The sequence below is a fragment of the Ambystoma mexicanum genome, chromosome 14, assembly GCF_040938575.1.
Source record: "Ambystoma mexicanum isolate Mex_15411 chromosome 14, UKY_AmexF1_1, whole genome shotgun sequence".
In the NCBI taxonomy this organism is placed as follows: Eukaryota; Metazoa; Chordata; class Amphibia; order Caudata; family Ambystomatidae; genus Ambystoma; species Ambystoma mexicanum.
Window position 1 is genome coordinate 374,716,836 of NC_090940.1, and position 18,877 is coordinate 374,735,712.

Consider the following 18,877-nt stretch of genomic DNA (forward strand, 5'->3'; position numbering starts at 1 on the left):
AGGGTCAGCGGTATGCCCCCTTGGCCACGCATCCTACGAAAGTCTCAGGGCTTTAGACCCCGCCAGGCTGGCAATGCTTCCTTGTTTCCTGATTCTAAGCGCAGAGGCGGTGCAGATGTGCGTCTCCCATTATATTATTCAAGTTGTGGTGGATCACAGCGTTGTCGGCTCTCAAGGAACCATATGGGGCTCCCCCGATTCAACTTTGGGATTGTCACAGTCAGCAAGGTGTCATCGGGCTCTCAGCTGGTTCCGTGGATAACATTTTCTGGTGAGTGGTGGGGGTCGTTCAGCGTTTGCTGCAGGTCCGTGTCATTTCCTGGTGCTGGGGTCGTCCCAGTCGTCGCAAGCCCCTGGGTTTTCTCTGTTTATCTTTTGGCGTGGTGTGTAAGTCTGGATTTGCCAACTCTCAGGCGTCTGACTCCGAGGTGGCCTTGATGTTCATTTCTGCCATTAAGTCCTTCGCGTCATCCTCTGAAGAGATTGTGTAGTGCTGATTATGGAGGTAAAAAATCAGTTTGCATGGGAATCCCCAGCGATGGTGAATCTTTTTGGCTTGCAGCCAGGATGTCACCCTCTGTAGGCGCCTGCGACTCGCAAGGGTGTGGGAGAGATCCTGGAACAGTTTTAGTGTTGTTCCACGTAACTATTGATTCGGACTTCATGGCCGCTGCCATGGTTTCCTCTTTCTGGCGGAAGAAATGCACCCGGGTAAGGACGTCCGGGAGTAGTTTCCTCCTCTGCTGGACCGAAGTGTATACACGATGGGTCCTGTCTAGGATTAGTGCCTCTGAGGTTGGGAGACCCAGTATGAACTTAAACAGAGCGCTTACATAGTCAACCAGTTCCTGACCCAAGACTTGCCGAGGGACACCACGAAGACGTACATTATTCCTCCTCTACCTATTTTCAAGGCCTGCCTGCTTTGCTCAGATGTCTTCCAGGTGCTCCTGGATAATCCTCACCCTTTCTGTAAGTACCTCGCTATTGTGTGTTTGTTCACGTTATATTTTCTAGTTCATTGACCCGGGTCTCAAGACCTCCAAAATAAGCAGTTAGTTCAGCAAGTGATCGGGCCAAAAAGTCCTTAGAGGTTTTGATCTCTGATTTAATTTCTTGGGTGATATCCTGATTGAGGGATTTTAGCATCTCTTCAAGTCGTTTTTGGAGAATGCCATGTCTGGTAGCTTTGCTGTCGCGGGGACTGGATGTCCGCTGTCAGTGTTTGCGTCCGAAAGGTAGTTGCCGGCTGAGGTTTTAGGAAGGCCTTGATTCCGTGTGATTCCCACCTCCCTGCTGCTTTAGGCATTGCCGACCGCTCAAATGCTGGTTGCTTCAAGCGCCAGCGTCGTGCCCTCGTGCTATTTGGGGGCAAAGCAGGAGCAATTAGTATGCAATTGTAAGGATTGGGCGGATCAAATAGGGGGTCCTCCTATGACCCGTGTCGCCTCAAGAGGAGCGGGTCGGTCTTGGCGTGGTCTGTCGCCCTCTGTGGCTATTGCTCCTGCTTACCCAGCTTATGGTTTAATGTCACCTGTTCCAAACGGCCCAGGACAATGAGAGTGGTCAATCCTTGGGTCTTATGCTTCTGGCTGTTACAGCTCCTCCTCAGGGGCCTTTGCGTAGATAAACTTTCACAAGGAGGATGCAGATATATCTAAGGCTGAGGACCTCACAGCATCTGCCTTGCCTCAGACACAGTGTGCGTTCAGAGTAATAAAATGAGGCTGTTAACTCTGTCTCTTGTTTCCTCTCGCACTCAGCCCTCCAGGACAGTTTCTCCCCATAGCATGTTTTTCCAGATCCTGCGCTGTGAGCCCGCTGCTCTGATATTCAGGGCTGCCCTCCGCTGATCACCCCACCGGCGCCATCCCCCACCGGCTCCAGAGGGGTGAAACGGCCACAACCGCGGTGGCTCCAATTGTGAGAGGCATGCGCCGGGCGCACCAGGTCCACCGGGGCTCTGGGTTCACCCACTCGGTGGACCTCGCGCCCGCCCCCACCTCAATGATCCTCGCTGCACCAGTGGGGTTCCCTCTGCCTCTCACGGAGCGTGTTCCAACAGCAGCACAGTGACCAGTGATCCGCCAGTGCCGCTTGTACCTGCGCGTCTCCCCCTCAGCGGGCCAGCACATTCCAGCTTACACGCATCAGCTAGGCATTGTCATTCATTCCTCCAGCAAGAGTCGGGGACCAACCTTCCGCCCACTGTAGCGAGAGCGCCTCCGGTCCTCAGCTTCAAGGCCGGCCTGCCAGCAGTCCGCAGACCTTGTCATCACTGCTTTGCACAGGCGTCTCCATCTCGCAGCGCTCCATCTCGAGGTTCCCATATATCCAGACGGTGCGGCACAGTGGTGATCTCAGGGCAACAGGCTTCTGTGAGCACCGAGACCCGACCACAGAGCATACCACCTCAGCAGGCACTCAGCTTGTCCGATGCAGGTGGTCATCCCGTATCTTTGTTAGCGCGCTCCGCCATCTTTAGTGCAAGGATGTCAGAGTGGACGCCGCAGGTTTCCCTTGTTTCATAGCTCCGTTTTGCCTCAGATTTTCGCCCACTGGACTCCTTACTTCATGAGCCACCTGGCTACCTCTGGATCATCAGGAGATTGTGCTATTAAGCACCAATATTACGCCATTCAGGGCGCCCTGTAGCAGAGCTCACAGCATGCATGACCGCATGTCATGCTGCCTAGCCACGCCCCCGGTCGTACAACATTTTAACTGGGCCTCTAAGCATTGGAACCTGTCCATGTCCCTAAGCTCATCCCTCTGTACTCTTGGTCGTTAATGGTTGAAATCACTTTGATTAGGCCTGTTCTGGTACCTTTCAGGAGATTGATTTTGGTTTGTGTTTACCTTGAATTCCGATGACACAGGAGGTGGGGATTGTGGGGGACACTATCCTTTGACTGTGGTCAACCTGTGGTGAGGACTGACTACAATTAATACTTCACATTTTGTCTTTTGTTTTGGTGTGGTTGCTCCCTGTGTTGATTTCCATTTTCAATGAACCTATCCGCTTACCTTGGCCTTTCCTGATGGCCATGCACCATTGTGTTGGGGTCAAATCTAGACTGGGCCCCCAATGTCGGGTATGGACCATTGTACATCTTATTCTGGGTGTTTAGTCCTGGCATATCATATTGAAATCCCACCTTGGGAGCTTTACCAAGATACACAGGACTAATGTATGAGCTTCTGTCACTGAGATCTATAGATTGGAATACAGGGGTTTGGGGTTGTGTTCTCTATGTAGCCAGTCACCTTTGGTTGTGTGGCGTGTCATTCTTTGCCCGAGGCTGGGCTGTTTCTAGTGGCATCTTTATAGACTTTACCTCTAGAACTACCCGTGTCGATTCTTTAGCTTTGGCTTAGATTCTCTACTCTTAGCTGTCTCTTCTTTCTCATTAGATATTACCTCATAGATTTTAGTTGCCTGTTCAACAATCCATTCTAGTGGTTTTTCCCTGTGAAATGCATGGATTAGCTGAGACACAATATCTCGCTGAAGCCATAGAAATAAGCAATCTTGAATTCTACTGAATGAGGGTTAAAGGTCACAACAAAGCGTGAGAAAGCCCTTTTTAGATTTAGAAAAAATTGGCGAGGCAAATCATTTGGCTGGGCTGTCATGCTATAAACGTCCTTTTTGGCCTGTTAAATAGAATGATAGGGTGAGAATTGATGTCTAATCTCTTTCTCAAAATCCTCCCAAGGCAAGTTTTGTTGCTCATTTAAGCCTCATTTAAACCTCGAATAACACTGCAGAGGCAGAGTCTAATGTAAGATGAAAATAGCAGCCATTTTGGCCCTAGGTATTTGAAGCATTTTAAAAAAAGCAGCTACAACCTTGAGATGATCTTCGATACATTCATCTCCCCCTTTTTTTGAATGGTTTGATCAAGGCCCTGATAGACTTCATTATCTTGAATGCAAACAATGCTGCATTGTGGGATTTGTCATCCCCCCTGTTCTCTTGTGGCTGAACATGTGGATGAGCAGTTGTGGGTGGTTCAGCCTCGAACACTGGACCATAGCCAGGCCTTGTTGAGTTGACAGATTCTGGCAGGTTTCCCTGACTAGAGCTGTGGTTAAACGTGGTGCACACTTGCTTTTTCCTGGGATTCAAAACAGAAATGTGTTTCATTGCTCTGCACCGAGCATGGACCTGCTGTGCTTCATGACAAAGAACAGAATTCCCATTCTTCAGTTTAGTAATTAACCCTTGCAACTCATTAATTTGTGTTGGGTAATGATCAACAGTTTTGGCTTTCCTTCGTTTTCCTCCAACAGCTTAAACATTTCACTTTCCATTGCTTGCAATTCTTTAGGTTTCTAACTACCGTCCTTTCTAAGTTTCTGAATCTATGAAATTGCCACATCTGTTTTCGTACACTGCCTAACACGGTTTTCAAGTGTTAATTCTTCATCACTCTCTGCAAACTGTGTCATTCTGAATCAACTGTGCACTGACATCGTTCTATTTGGCCTGAAACTGCGTGTCCAGTTCTGTTTCCAACCTGCTTCCATCTGTATCAACCCTTCCCGCTCTGCATCTAAACTACACTGTAACTTGGCAATGATCTCAGACTCTTTCTCCTGCAGATTTTTAAGCTTATGTAACGAAAACCACAATTTAGAACACAACCGAATAATACAGTCCATCTCTTGTTTGCGTTCTTTTGCTTGAAATAATCTAATAAAACACGTTTGTAAAATACTTCCCTCTTCAATAATCTTTTGGGGACTTATTTTTCCACTTAAGTGCTAATCCTGTTCGCCAGGTTAACAGATTTTCAGATGACCATGTGGCAAAAGCAAAAGTTTCTAACTTTTTTTAAGTAACTAAATAAATCCGAAAACCCAGCTTCTATTTCCAAGGGCCCAATTTTCCACTTTGGTGGTAACCTATTGGTGGTAAAAACTCTGCATAGACTTATCAGATCACCTTCAGACTGTAATATGGGGAACCAACTATTTATGATTTGCCGTACCTTGCGTTTTGCCAAATGTGCTAATAAAAATAACTCCTTCACTTTATACCTGTCTATATACTACCATGAGTAACCAGGGTACACAATAAATAAACCAAACTGAAACGATTCCTTTTATATATTTTATAAGTAACTAGGAATTATGAGAAATACAAAACATGTGCAATGCAATGCGTTTTTTTAACATGATATTCCCTGTAATTCAAAAATGAAAATGCACATCCCAATCTCTTGTTTCACCCTTTTCAGCGATAACATTCTATTCTTCATGCGAAAGCTTAACTGCGATCACATTTCATAGTAATGTTTTGCCTGTGATAAAGAGCCTTTTTTTTTTACAATGAACTTCAATTAGCCTTTTGGCAATAGTTGGACAGAACATTGCTATTTCTAACCTTTAAGTGTATCAGTTGTCTTGGCAGCTCTATGCCTTCAATTATATTTGAAGCTTTCTACTTGGATAGTGAAGAAAACGCATCAACAAAATAAATCACGTTTGTAAATGTAGAACAAGCTTCTCCAGCCTGCAGCTCAACAAATGCACTCACAAAGCAATCATACCACGCACCGCCTTTAACTTTGTTCTCACCTAGAGAATGCTTGGTTCAGTGTGCGCTCAGACTCAGTAAGGCTGGGATTCTCCCTCAGCTCGGCTGTTGAGAATCACTCCCACCACAGGCTGCCTGGACAGTGCCCTCGCAAGAAAATCTTTCTGATCTGCTTTTCCCCCCTTATCCCTTATCGGCAGGATTAGCTCCGCAAACCAGCTTGCCCACAGCCAGCAAAATGCAGCAAACTCCTCCAAGAGACAGCCAGCCTGCTTTTCTCTGTACTACCCTTTTAAGGTCTTCTCACTGTGATCTGCTCCTTGATGTATGTTTTCCTACAAAAAGTGTAAGAATTGACTGCCCCAGACGCTGATGTCACATGTCATTCAGACACTCCCTTTGAATAGTAAAACCTCCTTGAAACTTCCAGAGAACAGGTATTTTGCCTGCCACCTTTGCACAGAGATGCAGGGCAGCAAAACGAATGCCAAAAGTTACATTTCTCTACCCTGCTTCCTGCAGCAGTACATGAACAATGGGACTACTTTGAGCAACATGCCTTCACACATTCCTCAGCTCACTTCTTCATGCAGAAGCAGCGTTTGTACATTTATTTTTTTCAAGCAACATTGCAGGGCCTGTGTTTGCAAATCTCATAAAATTAGCCAATCTTCACTAATAATCTGCATCAATGCTTTGTACCAATAAGCTATAGACTGAGCTGCCTTCATTATCATTAACGGATTAATTAGGGGTTACAAATTGTTAGTTTTATGCTTCATTCCAACTTGGTGCAGTGTGGTATGCTACGGGGTTTATAGTGAAAAGGTCAAATTTGAAAAGGTCGAATGACAAAATCTCGAACAAAAAAATCTCGAAAAAAAGTCAATTTTTTTTAAATACGTTTTTTATTCAAAATGGGGCGGGTTCCCCCCCAAATCCCCCTTTTTTTTGTTTTACCCTTTTTTTTATCCCCAGACCCCAAAATAAATATATAATTTTAAAAAAAGGAATTTTTTTTTTTTTTCGACCTTATTTTTTCGAGATTTTTGTCTTTCGACCTTTTGTATTCAAGATATTGACTGACCACCATGCTACGGTATGGCTCCCATGCAAAGCTAGGCTCAAATGTTTTTTTGATCTGTCTTGTCGCACAAAACTGACTTGGTCCAGATTCACATCAGAGTCTCACCAAAGTTTCACACCTTTTGCTGTCAGAGTCTGAGTCCTTGAAGAAATTCTGTGCTGGCTGAAATTCAGAGTCCCATCTTTCTTACAGGCTGCACGTCAGGGAAGACGGGCACTTTGCACACGTGCTTAGTTTAGTTTATTATTTATAATGCGCACCAGACCCAGGAGCATCAGGGCGCAGCAGAAAGGATATGTTAAAATTAGTTACATGGAACAGGCCGACATATATAATAACACATCAGTATATACAGAGTAAATTACATAATCACAAGAGAATGCACTGAGATTACATTGGTACAAGAAATACAGGACAAAATAGACAGTGGCATATCAATATATACAATGTAGGTTGCATGGTTAGGTGGCATACAGTAAGGTGTACGCAGTACATTAGGAGAGTTGTCCAGGTGGACTTGGTGCAAAGTAGGTGACTCCATAGGCAGAGGATAGGAAGCAGAGTGTCGAGAGGGTGTTAGCCTGAGTTTATTTGTCATTTTCTTTTAGCCAGTTGGTCAAAATTTGTCTGAATTTGGCATAAGGCTGGGGGGGCTCTAATACCTGGAGGTAGGGAGTTCCATAGTTGCGTGGCCTTGACTGGGAACATGTCCCCCAATAGTGGATAGTCTAAATCGTGGAACTTGGAGGCAGTTGGAGTTAGCTATTCTTGTCAGTTTGGAGGATGTTTTTTTGCAAATTCTGTGGGTGGTGCATTATTATTGAGGCACTTTTGGGTAAGGGAGGCAGTCTTCAGTTTGATTTTATCAGGGGTAGATAACCATTTGTATTCTCTTCTAGTAGAGGAGATATGCTCACTTCTATTAATCTTCAATTCTGGTCTCGAGGCATTGTTCTGGAGAACCTGCATTTTATGGATGGTTTGTTTATTCGCTCTGATGCAGAGTGTGTTACAATAATCCAATTTGGAAAGTATGAGGGCTATAGCCAGCGTGAGGCAACTGTCGGTGGAGAGGAATTGTTTACTAGCTCTGATGAGTTTGCATGTGTATGCAGTACCTGATGCAAGGGAGTTAAATTGTTTAGTGAAGTTAATTTATGTTATTACCATCAATAGCGAAGTTGGCATAATCTGGGCTAAATTTGGCTAAGAGGGTCGTGGTGCCTAGGATAAGGAGCTCGGTTTTGTCGTCGTTCGGACATAGACCATGAGTGGCCATCCACTTCGAGACCCCCAGCACTTTTGCTGGACTCTAGGACTTTTTCATTTTGAACCTGGAGAGAGTGAGAAATTTTTCACACACTCTCATGTATTTTTCTGTGATTTGAACATTGTGTTTCTTTTGGTTTTGGAGTCTGACAAACTCCATAGTGGTACAGGGAAGTCTCTTAGATTTCCCAAAGGTTTAAATACCTTCTCTTGGTGAAACTACTGTTTCCAAGAGCAGTAAAGTGAAATTGACTTTACTTGCATTTTGTAATTTTCTAGACCCAGCACACACTATCTTACCATAGGGTGCTGGAGGGGTTACTTAGTATCCCCGTTGTCTAGTTTCTCATGTAACATTTTTATGTTACCCTTTCTACAATGGCTGGTGGCAGTGGTTTACTTTTTACTACCTTTGGGAGTTTTTACCCGGGGCTGCATTCGCAGCTGTAGTAAAGCACCCAGGGATGCCCATTTTGTCAAAATGGACCCGGTCGTCTTTTTTTCGACATTTCTTGCTGGAAAGGTCCTTTTTGAGATTCACTCTGGGTGCCAAACCAGGTTTGGTCCCTTTGTTTGTTTTGTCTATGTCGGAACTCACAAGTCTGGCTCCAGTATGTCTGGCATGGGCAGGAAGTGAGGGAGGTGCCCGAAACTCCCTGTACTTAATCCCCTCGGTTACAGGAATGCACCCAAAGGTGATTGGCCGGCTGGCTGTCCGGCCAAGACATCCACCCTGCTGTGTGATTGACAGCTAGGCTGATATGAATGGGAGAAACCTGCATAAAAGGGGAGGCTTTTTGGCTTGGGAGGCAGAGTCGAGCACTGGACAAAGGAATTCGAAGAAGAACTTGCAAGAGACGCCTGCTGCAACTCCTGGACCGTTGGTTTGCCCTGAAGCCCAGCTGCTGTGCTGAAGCTCCGAATTCGCCTTGACTAGAGAAGCCCTGCAAGGATGACTTCTCCCCTTGAGTTGGTGGGACCAATCAACTCCAAAGTGAACTTGTTTGGACATCCTCTCAGAGCTGGCTGTACTTCCAGTGCTGCTGCTAGAACCGACGTGCCAGGGAGAGGAACACCAAACGGAGTGCATCACTTTTAAGTCGGACCCGAGCTTGTGGAAGATCCTCCGGACTCCCAGTAAGCAGAACTGACCAAGCCTGAGCCACCTCAACAGAGTGCTGGACCCCTGACGCGAGGAAAGTTTAGAGTGGTATCCGAGAGTCTGTGGTGGTGCTATTTGCTGAGATGCGAGGAGCTGAAACTGCGAAGTGCTGCTGAATTGAAGTTTGTCCTTAGCTGCTGCTGACCATCCCATTCCAGTGCAGGAGTCCCTAGAAATCCTCCCTCTTGTCCCCACGGCTTAGGCACAGGAACAACAGGATCTGTGGAGCTGCACAGGAACAGAAGCCAGCTGGAACCAATTCTTCTAACCAAAGGTACTGTAAAGTTTAAGAGGACTCACCTCTTGTGGTGTAGTGTAAAAAATGATGACAAGGCGTGCACTCTGGTTCCCAGTCAAGTTATCCTGCTGTAGCAACAAATTGTCTTCTCCTCCAAACGTTTTCTTGACTCCATCAATCATCAGGGAGGCTGTGTTTCTTTTCCTTTTCAGGTGTGTCTAGTTACATTTCCTTTTTAGGTGTTTGAGGTTAATTCACATTGATGTCTCTAAGGATTCTGGTACTTGTATTCTCGCACTTTTTTCAATTGCATTCTTAACACTCTTGTGGTGTAGCCTTACTTGTTCTCAGTTGAGACTTGTCTTTGTTACCCTTGCAGAGTTGCTTACAGCTTTGCCCCTCGCAAGCCTCCCAGCTTGTGGACCTACATTGATTCTACTTTTTCTACAAAGACTTCTAAAACATTGTGCAATACTTTTACTTACATACAAGAAGTGCTTCAGCTCACCTAGACTTTTGCTAACTTAACATTGGCTTTCCTGGCTCCCTGAAAGACTCTTCTTCCCTTTGACTTTGGTTTACCTTTCCTCCAGGAAAGGGTTAATTTGCTTTGCATTTGGGAGGTTCAAAAGTACTTGCCTGCTTTAGAATATTTGTGTGATTTCTTGTTTTATTCTTAAACTCTTTTGATTGACACCAACTGCAGTATTGCTCTAAATGTACCAGTGATATATTAATGTCCACAGTGTCCTAACTATTTAAGTCACATGAGGGTGTAGGAAGTGTCTGTGTGCCATCCCAAAGGGGTAATTGTTGATTTAAAAAAACTAAGAGTGTGTATTTTGGAGTGTATTTGTGTTACTATTATATTCCCCCTTCTGAAGAAGGCTTATTCAAACTGACTGTTAAATTAATAATTCTTTCATCAAGAAACCTTGAATATAAGTGTTTATTTGGATACTTGTCACTGTGAATCTCTGTGTAACTCCCCTATGGCTCACATTGACCCCTCTTGAGGTAGGTCTGGCTGCTCAGCCACACTACCCACCTGTGTAGTACAGACCTATACCAAAGGTTGGGTTCCTATTGCCAGGAGGTCATGGCTGTTATATTGCACCCAAAGGCTACTGCTCCAAATTATGCTTAACACCTGTCTCGGGAGCACAGGTTATAGCTGAATGCTCCTCACGGTGGCTCCCTGGGGTTGCAGCAGGAAAAAAGAAAGGCCAGACAGTCGCAACTGCAGATGACTGAATTAAATAGCCAGAAGGAACCAAAAAGCAGCAGCAAATAGTCCTCCTTATTGCGAGAAATTTGAAGGTGGGGAGAAGGGCAAGCCCCAGCTTGTCACCAAATGCGATACCCTGTAGGAAGGCGAGTCTACACCATGTAGTTTTGATTCTTCTTTATTCAGGTTAATTCAAATGCCCTTCTAATCAAATGCCCTTCTCCACAATCAGGCTGCAGCAAACTGTCTATGTATGAAGTGCTTTCTCTTTATACATGCTTGACATTCTAATAGGTCCTCATCCAATTGGCTGGGCAGGAGGCCCATACCGAACACAAACAGCTTCAACAGAATACACAAACTCCAGTAATGTAGTGGCTGCTTACAGCACCCTTTCAAAGAGAAACACTTTACAGATTAATGTATATCTACAATAACACACCCATCCGCCCTCCTCCTATCTATGCTCTACCCTTCTTTGTTCCTCTCACGCTCTTTCGAAATAAGTACACCACAAATGCCCAATTAATTGAAAACAAATATAATACATTGCTATTTTTTCCATATCAAAAATAGTTGTTTCGATGTGTTTGAATGTTTTTTGCCAGTTATTTGGGAGATGTGTTTTAATCACAGTGACCAAGTATGTTGTAACCAAGATGAGCTAAATAAGAGCTGTTTAGAGATATGTATGTTTTCTGCAAATCCTTAGGCTAAATGTGGCACATGTTCTCTTGTTGTCCCTTGAAAACATTCCTGTATAACGTTATTAGCCACTGTCAACCCGAGGTAAAGTCACAAACCGCAGGCGTGGGGCCTATAACAATTGGGAGGGGGTCTAACAGGTGCTATAGTCTCCAGTTCAACCTCTGTAATGCTACTGGAATGATACACCTATTTTCTAGAATACCTTCGGGAAAGGCAGAACCAAATCTGAACTTCGTGTATTTTTACACTGGCCTGCTCATAAGGTGCTTTACTTGGCTCTGATTCTTTGCAGAAGGGTCTCCTTCTGTCTGTTGGCTTCTAAATGGATGGGAAACTGTATTGACTACTGTTTAGATATTAGTGATTATAAACAGCAAAATGCACCATTTTAAGGGCTTTACCTGCAGTGTGGTTGCATGTTTCTTTCCAACAACGTGCATTTATGATTGGTTTACCTGCACATTGTCAAGTGACCTGACCTCAAACGCTCTCTTGATTGGAGTGTTACATTCCTGTAACATTTCCTCACCTTCAGTGCTGTAGTAATCACCGTATTGTAGTCAGTCAAGCATGCTTGATCCTGAGAGGAGCAACTCTTTCTGGAGTAAAGGTTTTGTGACAATTTGTGACAGAGTAGGTTTGTTTGGAAACTTCCTTTAAACAATTGTGTGACAAGCATTAAAATGATGGCAAGAGACCCAAAGGGTTATAATCATTTAGTAATTGTATCCTGGTTCAAGTTGCTAAATGAATACCTACAATGCGAGTAAGAAATTCTTTCTGGCCCAATGTGGTTTTGAGGGTGTTTGTTTAATTTTCGGGCAGGTCAAATGTTGTGAAAAGATTGACCATTACTTGTAAACACAGCCAGCTAATTAATCCTCATGTGTTCTTATTTAATTTGATATCATTTTGTTTTTTCAGGGAGAAGAAAATTGAGGGTTTGAACTACATCCGATGTCTTGCTGCCTTCCACAGTGATGTGCTTGCTACAAGACTTCATGATACCAACCTTGCAGTACTTCAAGAGGTTAACCTTTTGTTTTTAACAGCATTCATAATATTTGCTTGATATTTGAAAGATCCTTACCCATAAGAATAATAGTAGAATCTTACTGTTTAATGTCATCCAGCTCTGTAGACAAGCATAGGGTCACATAAAATATGGGATTTGTATGTATTTATATAGTGCCAAAACCTAAAGATATGCATACATATTTAACATTTTGCTTTTGACAGTGGCTTGTGCTTACCTGTAACCACTTACAAACTGTTGTCATCCACTAGCTTTTACCTATAGTTGTAAATGTATTCAAAAGTAGGATATGTAAAGACTAACATTTACAGAGAATTTTTTTGGTCTCTTGTTCAAATGTGCATTTATAGGTGATGTATTTATTTTTTAACAGCTGAAATTTCATGCTTTTCAACATCTTTTTTTCTTCGAAATGGAAGCAAATGTCTTCACACATTGTTTTCTATATAGTCTGTGCTCTCGTCAGTAGATCCCCAGCTCCATAAATACTGACCCTTCAATAATATATTTAAAACAAATCAATATCTGACTTGGCCATATTTATATAGTGTACTTGTATGTGAAAAGTAGTCTAGCACTTATACATTGTTTTGTTTCATTTAGTTTAATCAGAATTTCCTTTCTGACTTTAAGACTGCATCATTTCATATGTTTTTTCTGTTTAGTGTAAACATTTTGGAGTTGTTTTGTGACTTTTGACCATGCAGCTACTAACTGGCATGTGTGCTAGGTAGGAAAAAAATAAAAATGGGTAAAACAAATTCTCTAATTATTTTGTAGACATTGTCACTGTTAGTTGCTCTCTTGCTTCTGCTCTTTTTACCATAGCACCTGGTATGTTAAGTCACATGTGGCTATTGCCATCTTTATCAGGCTTATTTTATGTGAAGCAATGTCCTTTGGAAGGCGAGGTCAGTGACGCATTACCATTGAGATCACTCGATCTGCTAAGTATTAAGATGGATTTCTGAACTCTGACCTGGTGAGCAGAGGCTCAGAAGGCCAGCCTAGTTTCTTGGAACAGGGTAACCTTCTGGACAACCCAGACCAATCACAGGAGCATTGGCGGCGGTCAAGACTAGGTCTCGGGAGGGGTGAAGGGGATTGAAAGCCCACAATGAGCACACACAGCAAACAGTACCACAAATTACTCTGTCAGGTGTATATTAAATATGTAGATACATTTATTAAAGGCATTTTAAGTAAAACACAAAGTAATTATTCAGCAGTAATAACAAAACCAACACAACACTAATCTAGCAAACATATATACATCAACCAATGGCCAGCAGGGGGTTCGACAGAACAGGGACAGGACAGCATGTCATGGGAAGCCCACGGGCTTCCCATGACACGCTGCAGCTACACTGTTACTGTGGCAAGCATCGTCTGCTTTTAGCACTGAAGTGCTCATTAATCTTTGCTTTGCCCGATTCTAAAGAAAATCCAGATTGAGGCAGAAGCGGTGCAATCGGCGCACTTTACAAAGTCTGCCGAGCATTTTCCACTTTTTATTATTTCCTAAAACGGCCTCCAAAATGTCTGCCCGCACAGCTGGTGTGAAAAGCACAGCCTGACTTCCTGCTTGTGTCCGACCCGACACGCTTATTGGGCTCCATATCCCTCAAGAGAGCCAATTAGGTGGGAGGCCGGCTACGCCTGCCGGCTCCCAAGGCCCACACACAAGGCCCTGTTTGCCACTGTTCGTCGGTGGGGGCTACCATTCGAAGGGCAACATCTATCCAGCAACCGTTCCATTATACAAGTTGCAAGCACCTGCCATACAGCACCAAGCCAGTCTTCCATAGCATGCCCGACCACGTCCATCTGTAAGTCTCATGAACCCCTCCTGGAATCTCCATGCCAACAGGTCATTCGCATGTTCAGAATCCGCACAGACCACTTCCAGGGAGGGCAGGAACCCATCCTTTCCAGCTGACCAAGCAGCAGCATGCAGAGGCAACAAGACGCAGCACCTGGTTAATCAATCCCATCCTGATGTGCTGACAACTGCGTGAGCGCTGTCCTACAGCGTACCTTTTGTGCTTATTTCCCAAATCGCCACCTGCTACAACTGATTCCACTCCATTTCCTTTGAAATACCACACACAGAGCAACTAAAATGGTTGCTGCTTTGATTTGTTTGGTTGCCTAGCAACCGTGATTGCAGTGCCGCGTTCAGTCCTGATTGGGCTGTGTTTCCTTTATGCACAGAGGGATGGCACCGGAAGGCGCAGGCCGACCTGCTTCCTCTAAAGGCCCGCCTCTTAAGGCCAGAGCCTGTCTTTCGCCTGTCTATGCCGTGTCAAAGTTGCAAAACGCAACCTCTTGTCAGCTTTGGATTTTACCACCAACACTACCTTTCCTCTTCGCTTCGTTTCACGCTCACTATCCACACACCTCATCTACAACCCCCTGCCACATATGCACACTGCTCTAACGTGCCCGGTCTTGGCGATCGATCTTCACGAAATCTGCGACCACAATTGAACTATTAGCTGACTCTTCGCTAACTACAACCCTGGCTACTGTTTGCTGTTTATATCCTGCATGCCACCTAGGTAATGTGCCTCTGGGCGTTCTTCATTAGTAAAATGCTCTACTTTCACTATATGACTTCTAATTGCTCCACTGCTAAAGTTGACCTGTTTATGGTGTCTGTAATGCCTAGTACGTTACTTCCCTCGTTATTAGATTTCATATGCAAATCATGTCTACCTAGGCTTTGTGTATAGCATTTTTACCTAGCTATGTTCGTTCTTCAATAATTAACTGACCTGCCATCACCGCGCAGTTGTCCAGGCTTGAATTGCATTAGAATGCTACTCAGTTAAAATGGCATTTTGTGCTATTTAGCGAAACTGTATTTTAGCCTCCTTGTTGGAATTGTATTAGATTGCTACTTAAGCAATATTGCATTTGCTGCTATTTAGTGAAACTGCATTTTAGCCTCCTTGTTGGAACAATATCAGAACGCATCTTGGCTGCTTCTGCATTCTGTGCCATTTACAAAAACTGCATTTTAGCCTGGCCTGCTTGAATTGTATTAGAATGCTACCTAGTTAAAATGGCTTTTTGTGCTATCTAGTGAAATTGCTCTTTAGCCCCTCCTTGTTGGAACTGCATCAGAATGATACTTAGCTGAAACTGTATTCTGTGCAATTTAGCTAAAACTGCATTTCAGCCCGTCCTGTCTCGTCAGCTCCTCCCGACCTTCGCACTTGCCACTTTGACCTAACCCACTTGCGGACTTATTTGAGCGCACAATCACTATGTACTGGCAAAACCTCTCCCCTGCGGCCAATCACTCCATTCTGCCTTCCTTCCTCAAGCTATTCGCATTAGCGGTGGCATCCACTCTTTATCTCACACTCCCTACCTCACTTACTCATAACCTTAGTACCGCGCCACCAACCAACCTACTCTATCATAGTACCACAATTATGGCCACTACCTCTCCCCACACAAACCTATACCTCAACAACCCTGCCCTCAGGCTACAACACTTCGCCACTAGACCTACACCGAACCAACCATGCGCGACCTCAGTGAGGAACTCCAGACTCAGCGCTAGACTCTCTCATGCTTCTCACCACCACATGATCCCCACTGGACATAATAACCACTTACAGCCAATTGCCAAGATCGACACAACTCTACCCACACTTACTCCAGTCAAGAACCTCGATATGAACAACACCTCGACTCCTAAACTCCTAATCAAAGGGGCATTAATTAATGCCAGATCCCTTACGGCTCATGCACTAGATGTGGCTGATCTTATCTTAACACACGATCTTGACTTCATCGCCTTTACTGAAATTTGGCTACACGCTGCCTCAGGGCCTCTACTCTCACTAGCTATCCCCGCAGGATATAACATCATCAGACACGACCGTAATACAAACCAATCTAAAGGAGGTGGCATTGCCATCGTCCATAAAAACTCTACAAACTTCTGCATCTCCTCTGTGCATCAAATCTCATCTGCAGAAGTGCTAACAGCCAAATTAGCTCTTACCCCTAACCACACCACACCATCACATCACATTACACCTAATATACAGGCCCCCTGGACCTCTATCCACCTTCGCTGAAGATTTATCCAACGTTCTTGCAGACAACACTAAAATCAAATCACAAATCATTGCACTAGGTGATTTCAACTTGGGCCTCTCAGACACCAATGATACCGCTGCCCATGTTATCAACAATCTGTTCACTAACTCAGGCTTTACTCAGCATATCAATTAACCTGCACATACCAAGGGTAGAATCCTCGATTGGATAGCTGACTTAAACTGTGAAATTAATGTGGAATCCAACCAGCCCTGTGCTTGGACTGACCACCATCTAATCACCTTTAACTTCCCAACCAAAACTATTAGTACAACCTCTGACGTCGCACCCGCGATCTCCACTAGAAATAAGCGTGACATAACCTGTGAAAAACTCCTCCCTCTCATCCTGGTTCTCAACAAACAGGCACTCTCATGCACTGATCCAACTGTTCTGGTCAACACCTTCAATCAAAATATGCTAAAAGCCCTTGACCACATTGCCCCCTCTAAACTGAGAAAACCTAAACCTCGAGCTCACCTTAATTCATAGTTTACACCCCAGTTAAGAACTCTACGTAAAGAAAAACGAAACTCTGAAGCGCGCTGGTAAAGTAACCCCACTGAAACAAACAAAGCCAGCATTATACCTGCAACTCTAAATTAAAAAAGGAGCAATACTCCAGGCGAAAAAAGACACCTATAATAAACGCATTGAACAAGCTAAATCCAATACCAAAGAGCTGTTCAGAATACTAAGAGTTGGAATCCCCGGTCACCCCACCAGACACATGCACCAAAGACAGCAACTGGTGCACTAATATTCAAAACGCACTCCTTGGGACGATCAATGACAAAAAACTAGTTTGCAATTTAACCCGCAACCTAATATCCATTTGACCAAAAACAACCCTAGCCTTGACTCGCTGAAACCATTCAGTTTTTCACCCTTCTCTGTTACTGAAGTTGAAAATATTAACAGCCTTAAACCCTCCAACTGCCAGGGGGACCTATGTCCCGTGCCTATCATTAAGGAGGCCTCCCATGACCTAGCTCCTTTCATTACTACTTTCATCAACTCCTCTTTCAGCACTGGGATAGTACCAGATAAATTGAAGGAAGCCTGGGTTATTCCGCTCTTAAAAAAAAATCACTGGATGCTAACATACCAACCAACTACAGGCCCATTTACTAAAAATCCTCTATCGAGCTGCCTACTTACAGATCCAAGAGTACCTTGAATCTAACAAACTCCTGGGACTGAGGCAATCCGAGTTTCGTCCGCGGCATGGTACTGAAACTGCCCACATTGATCTTAAGACCCAGATCGAAGATCTAAAAGATAAGGGTAAACTTGCCCTACTACTTCTAATTGACCTTTTAGCGGCGTTCGATCTTGTAAATCACCAAATACTGTGTCGACACCTCAAACTAGCTGCCCACTTCTCGGATAAAGCAACGGCCTGGATCAGTTCATTTCTGGTTAACAGATCCATGAGGGTTTTTTCCCCCCTCGGCGGCAGCAAAACCCTCACCAGTCACATGTGGGGTACCATAGGGATCGTGTGTCTCCCCTAGTTTGTACAACGTGTTTACAAAGCCACTTTTCGATATTCTGGACTATCTGGGTGTCACCTACACTAATTATGCTGACGACACCCAGATACTCATCCCCATCTCAGGAGATTATACTACTGACTCTCTGGCTGTTAAATCCATCTACCAAGTCATCCAAGCCTGGATGGCGCAACACGGACTCTGTCTGAACGACGAAAAGACAGAGCTCCTCATCCTTGGTTCTCACCAAAGACTCTCCAGACTAGACCCTTTGTTCAACTCCTTCATTTTTGATGGCAACACCATCAAGGTCTCCAAGGATACTAAAACATTAGGTATCTATATTGATTCCACTCTATCCTTGACTAGACAAACTAATGCAGTCTCTTCTGCAGCTGCTTGCACCTGCAATCTCATCACAGCCAGTCGCCCTTTCTTATCTCCAGCCAACTGTATTACACTAGCCAGGACACTGGTGTTGTCAAAAATCGATTACTGTAACACCCTCTATCTTGGCACTAACCTTTGAAATTTAAACAAGTTACAAATTATCCAAAACAATGCCATCAGAGCTGCACTAAATATCCCTAGGAACCAACATATCTCTGACACCAGACGCAGTATGCGCTGGCTCTCAGTAACACAACGAATCTCCCTGAAAACACTTGCTCTTACACACAAATGCCTTTCGGACCAAGCACCCAGCTACCTGGCCAATAGATTCTCCACCCACACCTCTAACAGACCCCGCAGAACTGCTCAGACTAACTGCCCAACCATACCACGCTTCAACCTTCAGAGATCTGGCAGGACCAGCTGCCCAGTAATGGCTGGCAAACTCTGGAACTCGCTCCCCAACCCGCTAAGAGCGGAACCATCCTTCCAGAGATTCAAAAACTTGGCTAAAACTTGGCTATTTGGCCGAGACACTCTCCTGACCACCCACCAGCCTCCACTCATGCGATAGCCTCCAGCCTCGCCTTATGTTA

The 18,877-nt window shown here is 44.4% G+C and overlaps 1 protein-coding gene across 2 annotated transcripts in view; it reads left to right on the top strand.

Annotated features, from left to right (window-relative positions):
- Nucleotides 1-18,877, top strand: part of TOGARAM1 (TOG array regulator of axonemal microtubules 1) — a 1,414,449-nt gene that overhangs the window by 702,409 nt on the left and 693,163 nt on the right. For both annotated transcript variants that reach the window (XM_069637491.1, XM_069637490.1), the window contains one exon: nt 12,162-12,267. In XM_069637491.1, the coding sequence (XP_069493592.1) occupies nt 12,162-12,267 (106 nt within the window). The remainder of the gene's footprint in view (nt 1-12,161; nt 12,268-18,877) is intronic.